The sequence below is a fragment of the Micromys minutus genome (genome assembly GCF_963924665.1).
Source record: "Micromys minutus genome assembly, chromosome: 21".
Classification (NCBI taxonomy): Eukaryota; Metazoa; Chordata; class Mammalia; order Rodentia; family Muridae; genus Micromys; species Micromys minutus.
This window is the reverse complement of record NC_137956.1, coordinates 51,504,517-51,516,530: the sequence shown is the minus strand read 5'-3', so window position 1 is coordinate 51,516,530 and position 12,014 is coordinate 51,504,517. Positions and strand designations below refer to the sequence as shown.

The 12,014-nt window shown below is 42.3% G+C and overlaps 1 protein-coding gene across 1 annotated transcript in view; it reads right to left on the bottom strand.

Moving 5' to 3' along the window:
• KIF15 (kinesin family member 15) overlaps window positions 1-12,014 on the bottom strand; it is a gene marked incomplete at both ends in the record, with an annotated part of 60,599 nt that overhangs the window by 2,748 nt on the left and 45,837 nt on the right. Inside the window, 8 exons of the mRNA XM_080934068.1 lie at window positions 730-767; window positions 1,194-1,269; window positions 3,618-3,727; window positions 5,033-5,197; window positions 5,517-5,618; window positions 7,432-7,578; window positions 9,888-10,010; window positions 10,848-10,952. Of these exons, the coding sequence (XP_080790194.1) occupies window positions 730-767; window positions 1,194-1,269; window positions 3,618-3,727; window positions 5,033-5,197; window positions 5,517-5,618; window positions 7,432-7,578; window positions 9,888-10,010; window positions 10,848-10,952 (866 nt within the window). The remainder of the gene's footprint in view (window positions 1-729; window positions 768-1,193; window positions 1,270-3,617; window positions 3,728-5,032; window positions 5,198-5,516; window positions 5,619-7,431; window positions 7,579-9,887; window positions 10,011-10,847; window positions 10,953-12,014) is intronic.

The following is a 12,014-nucleotide window of genomic DNA, read 5'->3' as shown; positions in this document are numbered from 1 at the left end:
CTGTCACAGGAGAAAACCCCACAGCAAGTGAGTAAAACTGAAGACTGCACATGTGCTTCTGTTTGCTGGTGTTAACATAGCTTTACTTGAAACCCCTGTTGAGAAAGTGGCATCAAGGAAAACAATTTTGGTACTAGACAGACGCTGAGTAGTCCATAAAGAGCAGGCAGGTCACAACTGCCTGACTAGCTGGAGGGGCTCCAATATCCTCTTTTGTGCCTCTGCAGACACCTGCACGCATTCGGCATACCCATACACAGACACATGCACATAAATACAAATTTAAAATCTTAAAGACTTTGATAAACATCAATTATACTCACATCGACCACAGACGGAAGAAAGTTATCTTACGGATGGATGTATTTTCCCTTTAGAGAATTACACCCTCTAAGAGGTCATAACTCTGTAACTCCAGTTCCAGGAGGATCTGATGACTTCTGGCCTTTGTAGGTACCATGCACATATATGGTGCACAAACATATATATAGGCAAAGCAAAACACTTGGTACACATGAAGTTAAAAAAGAAAAGAGAAGAACCAAAAAGTCTGGCAAGTTAGCTCTGTAGGTAAAATAAATGAACCTGATCCCACGGAGGGAGAAGAGAATCGGCTCTCACATCTGTCCTCAGACCTCCACACACTTGGTATGGCATGCAGACACTCCCCCCAAAATAAAGTTTAGAAATATTTTTTAAAGTATTTGAACTATAAAATTGCACACTTACTCTGTTTTCATTTTCAGCATTTCTTCAATAAGTTTATTCTATTAAAAAAAAAGGATGATTAGATTCTTTAATGCTTTACTGTAAAAAAGAGATAAGAAGAACAAGTCCATTTTCCTTTGTGCAAATGAAATCAAATCAGTGTCCATTTACATAGTCCATATGCGTATACAAAGGCTGCTGGCTCACAAGCATTCCAACATGGTGCACAGAAGACACTGACCCGAATCTAAGCTGCATGTGGGAAACAGCTTCCTATGGAAGCAGAGACAGACACATTCTTCCTTCTGCCAGTGCTTAGAGCCAGACCATGGTGGTCTGTGCTAGTCTCCCAAGTACTAGAATTACAGACACATACACCTTTACTTCTCATTTATAATTAATATATAGTTTCTATAATAAATAACCACGAATGTTATTTATAAAAGCAATTCTCACAGAAGAAATTTGTGTAAAAAAAGTCATACTTTAGCAAGTCTTTCTTTGGTAATCTCCTCTTCATGTTCACTCTTCAGCTGCTGACTGTCGGGATGACTCTGATTGCTGCATAGATTTGTGAGCAGACAGGAAAACACCATCAAGGACACTCATGAATTAATTTACCATTTATTATACATAGCTACAGCACAGCTAACACTGGTGACTAGTGCAGATGATCAGTGTTCCCACACATGGGATAAACAGGGTCCACCCAGAACTCAGACTAACTCTTACCACTGTGAAAGCAGGAAGAGCAGAGAGCAGAAGTCTAAGCAATGCAGGGCAGAAAAGTTAGTGGAGAGACTCAGCTACGAGTGGCGGCCACTGTAGATAAAGCAGGAAGACTGCCAGCTGCCCCAAGAGGATAGCCTGCTAGTCTGGCCTCTTGGGACCTGATCCTTTCCTACTGTCCAAGATGTCCAAAGTACTGGCCATTCTTCCAGAGGACTAGGTGTAGATTACAAACATCTACAACCACTGCCCCAAGCACCCGGCACACCCTGTTACAGATATGCATATGGACAAAACACCTACATAGATAAGACCCGTAGAGCTCGGTAGCCACACCATTCAGCATGGTGACTGAAAGGAAGCAAGCCAGGCTTGGTAGCACACAATGTTGATGCCAGGACTCGGGATAAAGAGGCACGAGTATCTCTGAGTTTGACGCCAGCTTGGTCTACATAACTAGTTTTAGGCCAGCTGAGGCTACATAGTAAGATAGTCTCAAAAGAAAACAACAAAACAAAACAAAATAAAAATGGAAGGTAACTATGCACCAGCAGATTGTTATTTAAGAATGGCCTGTGAACTAGATTGGGTTCCAGTCTGCACTGAAAAGAAGTGAAATAAAGTATTTTAAATTGTGGTTTAATAAATGACTTGGGAAGGTTATGTAACTCGTGATAAGACTGGCAAAGTGTGGAGCTCACGGGAACTAGGTGGGTAGACTTGCAGATATCAGAATCACCTAGAGCAATGCTTCTCAACCTTCCTAATGCTGTGACCCTTTAACACCGTTCCTTGAGTGGTGATTCTTAACCATACAATTATTTCATTTCTACAATATAACTGTAATTCTGCTGTTACAAATCACAACGTAAATATTTGATATTTAAGATTTCTGATATGCAACCCCCAAAGGGGTCACAACCCACAGGTTGAGAACCACTGACCTAGCAGGAGCTGCTTATTGTAAATGACTTATTCCAGTCCCACTAAGTCAGTTCTATGGCTTGACACAGATGTGACAGAAACATTTATGCTGTCAGCAGAGCTGCCTTTAGCACTCTCAAGTCTTTGTCATTCCATATATTTTAGTCTCAAGACAGCTTCTGAATACATCTAGACAATTTCTAGACTTCTAAGATTATCTTTAAAAGCAAGTATCCAATCTGGGGGTGGTGAAATTAATTAAGAGTCCTATCCCAGAGAATTCTTTCTGATCCAATATGCCTGCCTGCTTTGTTGTTGGAGTCTTACATAGCCTAGGCTAGGCTTCAATTTGATACGCAGACAAAGATGACTTTGAACTACTGATCTTCCTTCACATCTTGAGTAGGGATGCAGGCAGGTGTATATCATCAAACCAAGTTTATACGTGGTCCTTTCTGTTGTTAATCCTGTTGTAAAAAGTTAGTAACATCAAAACTCTACACTGTATACTTAAATAGTTAATCAAAGATACACACAATAGCTCCCTGTACTTTCTACTTTTTGTTTCACTTTGTTAGTTGTACTGGATATGGAGCCCGGGGCCTTAGATATGCTTAAGCAAAATGCTGAGGAGCCTGCCTAGGTTGCTTTCCCTGAGTCATATTAAGAAGAGCTGATTGGTAGGAGACTCTCCCTTTTTCTTCAGGTCTTCTTGAATCTTATTTACTACTTAAAAAACAAAAGTAGGGGCTGGAGAGACGACTCAGTGGTTAAGAGCACTGACTGCTCTTTCAGAGGTCCTGAGTTCAAATCCCAGCAACCACATGGTGGCTCACAACCATCTGTAATGGGATCCAAAAATCAAAAGTAGCTGAGCACTGGTGGCACATACCACTGATCCCAGCACTTGGGAGGCAGAGGCAGGAGGATCTCCGTGAGTTCAAGGCCAGCCTGGTCTACAAAGTGTGTTCTAGAACACTAAAGCTACACAGTGAGGTACTGTCTCAAAAGCAAACAAATAAACAAGCAAATCAAAAAACTTTAAAATGCAAGTAGTTTGGTTTAAATATGTCACACCTTCTGAATATATTCTAAATGCTTAGTTCACTGAGCTGATAGGTGGTAAGTGTCTTATCCTGCAATGCTGAACAAAAGCCACATCCTCATGAGATGCAACTCAAAAGCAACCAGGCACTTCTCAGTCACGGGGATGTCCACTTGAGCCTCACTCACTCAAGCCCTCAGCTCCTACTCACCCACTTTCCTTCTGCCTCTTCACATCGTCCAGCTGACTTTGCAGGAGCCAGTTTTTCTCTCTTAATTGCTGAGACTCCAGGCGCAGGTTTTCCATTTCATACAATTGATCCTGAGAATATACCAAATAACTGTTTTCAGAAGACAGGTTAGACTAGGTGTTACTTTGCTTCTCAAGGTCATGACTGAGGCTGGGTGTAGTGGCACACACCTTTGATTCCATTCGTAGGAGACAGAGGCAAGCAAAACTGAGTTTGAGACTACCCTGGACTACATAGGGAGTTCCAGGATAGCTGGGGCTATGAATTGAGACACTTCATCACCTCCCCACTCACCTAAAAAAAAGCTGTGATCAGCACAGGTGTTCCTTTTTATATCCCCTTTAAGCAACAGGTGTTACTGTATGAAACAGTTTGTGCCTCACAAACATGTTCAGTGTCTTAAACAATTTATTGATGTATATAACTCAGCAAAGTTCCTCTAGGAGAAAAAGTTGATAGGAAATCTCTGGTAACCGCTTTCAATTATTTGATTCTATTTAATAAATGGCAATTGAGCTAAACATTAAAACGGATGCCAAAACACACATGAGAATTAGAGCCTCACTTTAGAGCCAAGTACGGTGGTAAATCCATGTCAACCCAGCACTCAGGAGCCAAGGAAGGAGGGACCACGAGTTCAGAGCCGGTCTGGTCTCAGCAGGCAAAAGACAGCTAGGGAGATGCTTGTGGGTAAAACACTTGCCTACGAAGTGTGAGGACCTAAGCCTGAATCCCTTGAATCCACGTCCACCCGGGGAACATGGGATACTTCCTGTTCTCTTTACAGTGGTGGTGGGAATAGCAGCCCTGCAAGTTTTTGGATCATATACAGACTCTCACACATCACAAAAGACCAGGGAAAGGGCAGAAGAAAGAACAAGTGCCTGAGCAGACACACACTCCGTGCCTGCTCTGAGATCCTCCCTCAAATGTAAGGTGGAAAGTGTTTAGTCATGTGTTGACCTCTGGCCTCCACAAGCAAATACATGTGCATTCACTTAACACACGCACACACCAAAACCCTGCTGAGATAAGACACGGTAGCTATTAAGCTGGCAAAGACTCAGATACTGGACAGCACTGAGGTGAAAATGAAGGAATCAGGCCACTTCCTCATTGCCCATGACTTGTGGTTTGTGGAAACCTCACCCATAAGGTAGAGAAAGGGTTTAAAGTATATTAGCATACACTGAAAAGCTTTAAAACGGAAGGAAAGGAAATGGACTCCGAGGGACAACAAACTAGACTGCAAGGAGTCAGGGTAGGAGGAAGACTTCTCTAGCTACGATATAGTCTGGCCATTTGAATTTGAACCGGCAGCAGTGAGGAGAAAGCTGTTGCCGTTTACAATAAAGTTCACTGAAAGAGTCATGCACCTTCATCCTGAGAATCTCGGCGTTTTTTACTTCTCTGTCTTCATTTAGCTTTGTTACAAGGTGCTGCAAAGAAGTCTTAGAGGCTCTTCCATCTTCTATCTCTTGTTCTTGTGTTTCCAAGAGTTTTGCCAGATGAGCTTGAAAATGGGGTGGTGTTTTGGGACTCTAAAATAAAACCATACTTTATCCAAAGGCTTGATTACATGATGCTATAAAGATCTCATTTTTAGTCTATACACTTAACAGATAAAATATACATTTTCATGTATATGCCAAGCCCCTTGAGTACAGTGCATATTGATTAAGGTCATTTAGCTTATCATTTTAATTCTTATCCAAATAAAACAAGACTTAACTAAGTAGAAAGCAGACAAGAGTCTCATTAATGAAGAGCTTTCCTTTGAAATAACAAGAGAACGACAATAACAAACAACCCCATTCTTGACAAGTGAAGCTGCTGTGCTGGACAGTTTCAGGAGCGCACCTGTGGGAACTCCGTGGCCGAGCCCATCACTCGCTCCAGCTGCCTCATCTTCAAGTTGTATTCAGTCCTCTTCTGCGCCACTTCCTCCTGCTCCTGGTTTAACTGGGCACATTCCACAGATAACAGGTTATACTTTAGAAAATAACCCAGAACACACAGTCCAATTAGAAAAGACAAGCTTCACCACTGTCAACCATCAGAGAAAAGCAAATCAAAATTACAGTACAATGTCCCCATCGAGATGAAAGAGATGTTCTAATGAGGACAAGCAGAGACTACACGGTTCCTGGTATACCAGTCACTGCAAACTCATGGAAAATGGGGAAGGCCATTCCTAAAACAGACTAGAACTCCCCATATGGCCAGAAATTTCAGTTCTGGTCTATATTTGAAGGAAATGAAACTACGTGTGTGCCCATGCATATATGAGTGTTCACATGTATGTAGGGTCACTTATGTGTGGGACTGAGTGTACATGTATGTATTTGATCTGTGGAAGCCAACTGCTGGAGAGGCAGTTTCTCAGTTCATGGCTTCTTCAGCTAGTTGTTTTGCTCAAGAGAGTCACTGTTTCTGATTCCTACATGCTAGGATTACAATAGGATTACTAGCTATTATGCGAGTTCTGCAACTCAAAATCACTTGCCTGGCAACTGCTTTATCTCCTGGAGCATCTCCCCCATTGTAACATGACACTTGAGGAGAGGCCATATTCCTACTTTAACCCCAGCTTGGTTCACAATAGCCAAAAACATAGTAACCCTAAGTATCCACCAGCAAATGCAAAAACCAGTAATGCCAAGGTACAAAAGAACACTGGCCAGGCTGAGATACAAGCAAACTCTGTCATCTGCAACAAAATGAATGAGCCTAGAAGACGTCATGTAACTGATAGAACCCAAGTGAAGAAAGAAAGAGAAGGGTGTCGCTTCTGTGTGGAATCCGCAATAGCCTGGCTCAGGTGTTACATAGAATAGTGGTTGCCAGAGACTGGGGAGTTGAAGAGCCTGGATGGGAGATGTCAGAACAAGTGTTTTGACAGAAGAGCAGGGGCTCAAATGAAACCATGTTTTTGAGATCTACTGCAATATATTTTGACCATGTGCAAAAATAATATCTAAAGCATAGTTCAAAATGACGACAATAGATATAAAACTGTATCATAAAATTATATGGCAGATCATGGATATACTAACCAACTTGGTTTAATCATTTGATATATACACACATACGTATTTATACAGATACACACATACTGTAGCAACACACTATGGCAAGTGAAAAGCCCCATGACTGTAATCCCAGAATTCAGGAGGCTCAAGTAGGAGGGTTATCAGCAGTTTAAGGACAGCCTGAATTCTAGGGTACCAGGCAAGCCAGGAATAAGGGCTACATAACAAGATTGTTTCCACCCATTCCAGCAAAACCTATCAGCATGTACCTCATAAGTGTATCCAACCATCTGTCAATGGGAAAGTGTCTATTCTGGGTACAGAGACATGCACCTGCACCTCAGTACTCGGAGGTGGGAACAAGAGAACCCTGAGGTCAAAGCCAGCCTACAGTAAACAGTGAGACCCTGTCTAAAACAACAGAAACAACGGTTAAGTGTTCTATGTGTGTGTACACAATGCATTACTTTGAAGCACGCTATAGTTTTGACCTAATATTTTGTTTTCAGCCATAACCTCACTGCAGACAGTGCTGTCATGTGTCAGGGACACATATGTCAGGATGGGAAGAGCAGTGGCTAAGTGAAATTCACATGTGGAAACCCAATTTCACAGTCTATAGTTGATTGCCAAAGTCTCTCTCTAATTGATCTATTTGTTCATTTTCTCTAACAGAGAACTTTGTCAAGGCAGGAAATTCAGTACCATGCTATGCTTTGCTGGTGGCTGCGTGTGCCGCTCACCTTGTGCTGAAGCTCCTGGATCAGTGCCTCCTTCTTGGCCAGCTCTTCTTGGGCAGACTGCAGCAGTCCAGAATGTTTCTTTGAGGCCTCTGTGAGCATGTTCAGCTGCTCAGTGGCATGGGCCAGATCTTCACAAAGCATATCCCTCTGTTAGGAAACAATGTCCCGAAGGAAGTATTTCTTAACTATGCCATTCAGTTCGCAAATCATTACTACATTACTATAAATTTTTAAAGTTAGAAAAAGAACTATTTAAATATTTTAAAAGTTTTTTCCTCTGGCTTATGTGGTAAACCATTCCAAGACACCCCTCCCAGATGACATGTGTGTAAATGGGCCTAGGTGTGATTTTAGTAGATTCAGTTTCCTATTTGAGGTTAGGTAGTACGCTCTTCTCAGTCAGGATTTTAGAACTGATCTTTTCATGGAGAACAGTCAAGAAGCAGACCTTAATTAAAGTCTCAATAGTTGAGTTTCATGGGCTTATATGATTATATTTCACACACATATGCGCACGTGTGTGTGTGTGTGTGTGTGTGTGTGTGTGTGTGTGTGTACATGCATGTGTGACATGTACAGACATCAGAGGTCATGTCAGGAATCTTTATTAGGATTCACCTTATTTTTAGTGAGACAAGATCTTTTACTGAACCTGGAGTAAACCATTTTGTTAGGCTGGCTGGCCACAAGCACCTCTAGAGCTATATGGTTTTGGACTTCAGCTGCTGAGCCCAGCTTCTACAGTGGCTGAGGATGCAAATGTGGATTGTCATGCTTAGGCAACAAGCAGAATTATATCCTTAGTCTGACTCTGCGTTCATAACCCAGAAGGTAAATAGCTGATAAAGATGTCTCCGGCCTAGGTACTCAGGGAAGAGCTGTCACAGCTCTCCATGTAACTGGCTACTGAAACTTCAGAGAATAAGGTGGTGTACAGTGGTAGAGAATTCCTAACGGCTGCATATGCACTTGCTACTTACACAGCATAGGAATACTCTGGTGACCACACCAGAGTTGAATCTGATCAACCTCCCTTCCCATATGGACATGTGCACACCATTTTAAAAAGACGACCCAAGGGCTGGAGATATAATCAGCTGTTAATAAAGTACTGTTGCAGAGGACTGAAGTTTGGTTCTTAGCATCCACAATAGGCATCCATTAACTACAGCTCCAGAAGATCCAAAGCCCTCTTGTGGCATCTGAGAATACTGCATACACTCCACCCCACACAAATATAAATAGCAAAAGAATCCCGGAAGGAAGGAAGGAAGGAAGGAAGGAAGGAAGGAAGGAAGGAAGGAAGGAAGGAAGGAAGGAAGGAAGGAAGGAAGGAAGGAAGGCCTGAGGGGCTAGAAGGATAGCTCAGTCAATAAGGTCCTGCCATGTGTCCTAGTTATCTTGTTAAATTGATACAACATAGAGTCACCTAAGAGGAAAGCCTCAACTGAAGAACTGCCTAGATTTGCTTGGCTTAACAGAGTTAATCATGAGCCTGTGAGTTGGCCGGGGACTGAGCAATCATGCGGTGTCCTCTATGGTTCTGCTTCACACTCTGCCCTGACTTCTCTTGATGATGGAGTGTGATCTGCAAGTGTAAGCAAGAGACACTTCCCTCTCCAAGTTGTCTTCAGTCGGCGTTTTGTCACAGCAATGGAAAGGAAGCCAGTGCAGCCATGGAGACTGGAGCTCAGTTCTGAACACAGAACTAGGGAGGCAGAGAAAGGAAGTTGCCTGCGGATCACAGGCTGAACAGTCTAGCCTAATCGGTGAGTTCCAAGTCACAGGAAGAATTCATCTCAAAGAACAGGATTTTGATGGTGCCTGAAAACTGAAACCTTAACCTCTGGACTCCACATGCACCCCACACACACACACACGGCTGACTGGTAGTTTTTGATTGTTTGTTTTGTTTTTTGCAGTATGTACTTTATATTTATACCTGGATTCTCCTCTCTCTTTGTTCCTATCTTTTAAGACAAGGTCTTACTAGTTAAGTCTGGCTGACATGAAACTTCCTGTGTAGACTTGCTTTGGCTTCCCAAATAGTGGGGTTAAAGCCAAGTGCCTCCATGCCCAGCTTTCATCAATTTTTAAAAATTGGGATATGAATTGGAATGATGTAAATAAATTTTCTCCTTAAGATTCTGACACATTTTATTTTTGTGAATAGGACTTAGCAATTTTTACTGTTGATTTTTCAACAATAAAACAGTCCTTCATTCTACTATGTGGGTTTTGAGGGTTCAAATGGGATGGTGAGCTTCAGAGGGAAGTAACTACCTCTGAGTAATCTTGTCAGTCTCATATTATCAATTATTCCTTTTTAAAAAAGCCAGAGGCAGATGAATTCTGAGAGTCCAAGATCAGCCTGGTTGATGCAGGGGGGAAATGGGGGAAGAGAGAGAGAATGAAATGAGAAATAAAGAAAAAGAAAGTGCCATGCTAATACCTACCTCGATGTCCTCTGAGAGAATTCTCAGTCTAAGAGTTTCTTTCAGCTCCAGAATATCCACTTCCTGTTTCTTGATCAACTCCTTGCTCTCTTCCTTGTCAGTCACAGCAGCATTGTACTTGCACTATAGAAGATAAAGTCATGGCTTGAGAGCTTCTGCTGGAGTTCCAAGGTGAGCACCCTATTAACAAGCTAGTTCAGTAACACCTCATGGTCATGGCTGTTGGTTTGCTTGTTTCTGAGTTTGTGTGTGTGTGTGTGTGTGTGCTCACGCATGCACACATGTGCACACATACATGTGTGTACAGCTGGAGTGACACATGGATATGAGACGTGCAGTGTCCTTGGAAGAGAAGCAATTGCTCTAACCACTAAGCTACCTCTGCAGCCCGTCAAACCCTTGCCAGGATGAGAGGCAGTGCACATGGTGAAGAACAGGGCAGTCCCACAGGGTGAGAGGGAACCACCTAGCTCCGTCATCTCATCAGTCTGCCTGTGAAGATAAATATGGATTGAAGCAAGCCCCTTTGGAGCAGAACTAACGCAGATAAAACCTTTACCTTGGCCCAAGCAAAGGGCAAAGCATCAATATTCAACAACAGCTACGTCAGAAAATGATATTGTCCCTCAGACCAGGGACACATCCCATGTAACAAATATCTGCAAATTTACTAAAACATACATCTTTTTTTCTTGAGGCAAATAAGGAGCCCTCTTAGCCTTAACTGTTAGTTTATTTCTAATCAGTGGTTGCAGAATCGTGCAGAGAGCATTATTCCAGGTCAAAAAGACCTGGCATAGAAATGTGCACACTGCCCATGTCAGAAGTCCTCTGGGTATCAACTTCTACAGCCAAATCTACTCTAACATATAATCTTACCTGTTGGGATGGTCAACAGACCCCCCAAAGAGCCTGTGAATCATGCCCTGCTTAAGCTCAGCATCCTGTGACAGAACTTACATTTATGTCTTGTAGTTCTTGTTTCAGGGTGTCTATGGTTTCTGATTTTTCACCAGCTGATGTTCTTAACTCCTGGATTTGGTTCATTAGGTTGGCGACAAGTTCCTGACAGGGACAAAAACATTTATCTGCAAAACCAGTGACATTATGGAGATCATTTAAAAAGATGAATTGTTGCATTTTAAATAAAAATTTCCTTATTCTCTTGCATTTGAACTTGACTCCCAGCAGAAGCTGATGTTTGGGGACTCGTGGACCACTTGGGAGGTGAGGCATAGTTGGAGGAAGTAGGTGCCATGGTTACAGGCACGTCCAATGCTACACAAGCTCTCTGTGCTTCCTATTTGGTGCTATGCAATAAACAGCTATCGTTCCTTATCAACATGGAGCCTTGCCTTGCCTCTCATGAGTCAGAATAAACCTTTCCTACTATAAACGTTTTTCTGAGTATTTGAAACAAACTACTTCTGTTTCCTAATGTAACAAAGAATGTCAATTTACTTTAGCAAAATGTAATGTGACATTCTACCTTTTACAATTTTTTCCCTTGGAGAGAGGATCTCACTATGTAGCTCAGGGTAGCTTTCATATCTCTATGTAGACCAGGTTGGCTTCTTAATGACTGGGATTCCTGCCTCAGTATCCTAAGTGCTTGTATGACAGGGTTAGATTATTTTTATATTTGGACAGACAAGTCACGCTTATTATCTTTGCAAAGACAACAGTAAGGATTTGAGACTGTACATCATGAACTCACAGTCAGTAAATTAGGGTCAGAGTGACAGCAGTCTAGTTGAAAACCAAGACGTGTTATATGAACCGACTAGAGGAACAGAGAAAGGTGGGTGTGGCAACACTTGCCTCTCAGCTCAGTGCTAGGGGCAAGGACAGGTGTTCTGAGTGAGGCCAGCGTGGTCTACAGAGGACATTCCAAGCCGTTCAGTACTACAGAACACGTCTCAAACACGCAGATAAAAAACAGACAAGAGCAGTTTGTGGTTGAGGTTATGAAACAATTTACCTGAATGGATTTCCCATTCTCCACTATCCTTAAAGAACCTAAATTTACATTGACAGGACAGTCTGTAAGTTATCCTGCAGGAGAGAGGTGGTGCAGAAGACAGGAATGCCTAAGTAGCATTATAAAGAAGGCGTGAAGCAGGTACA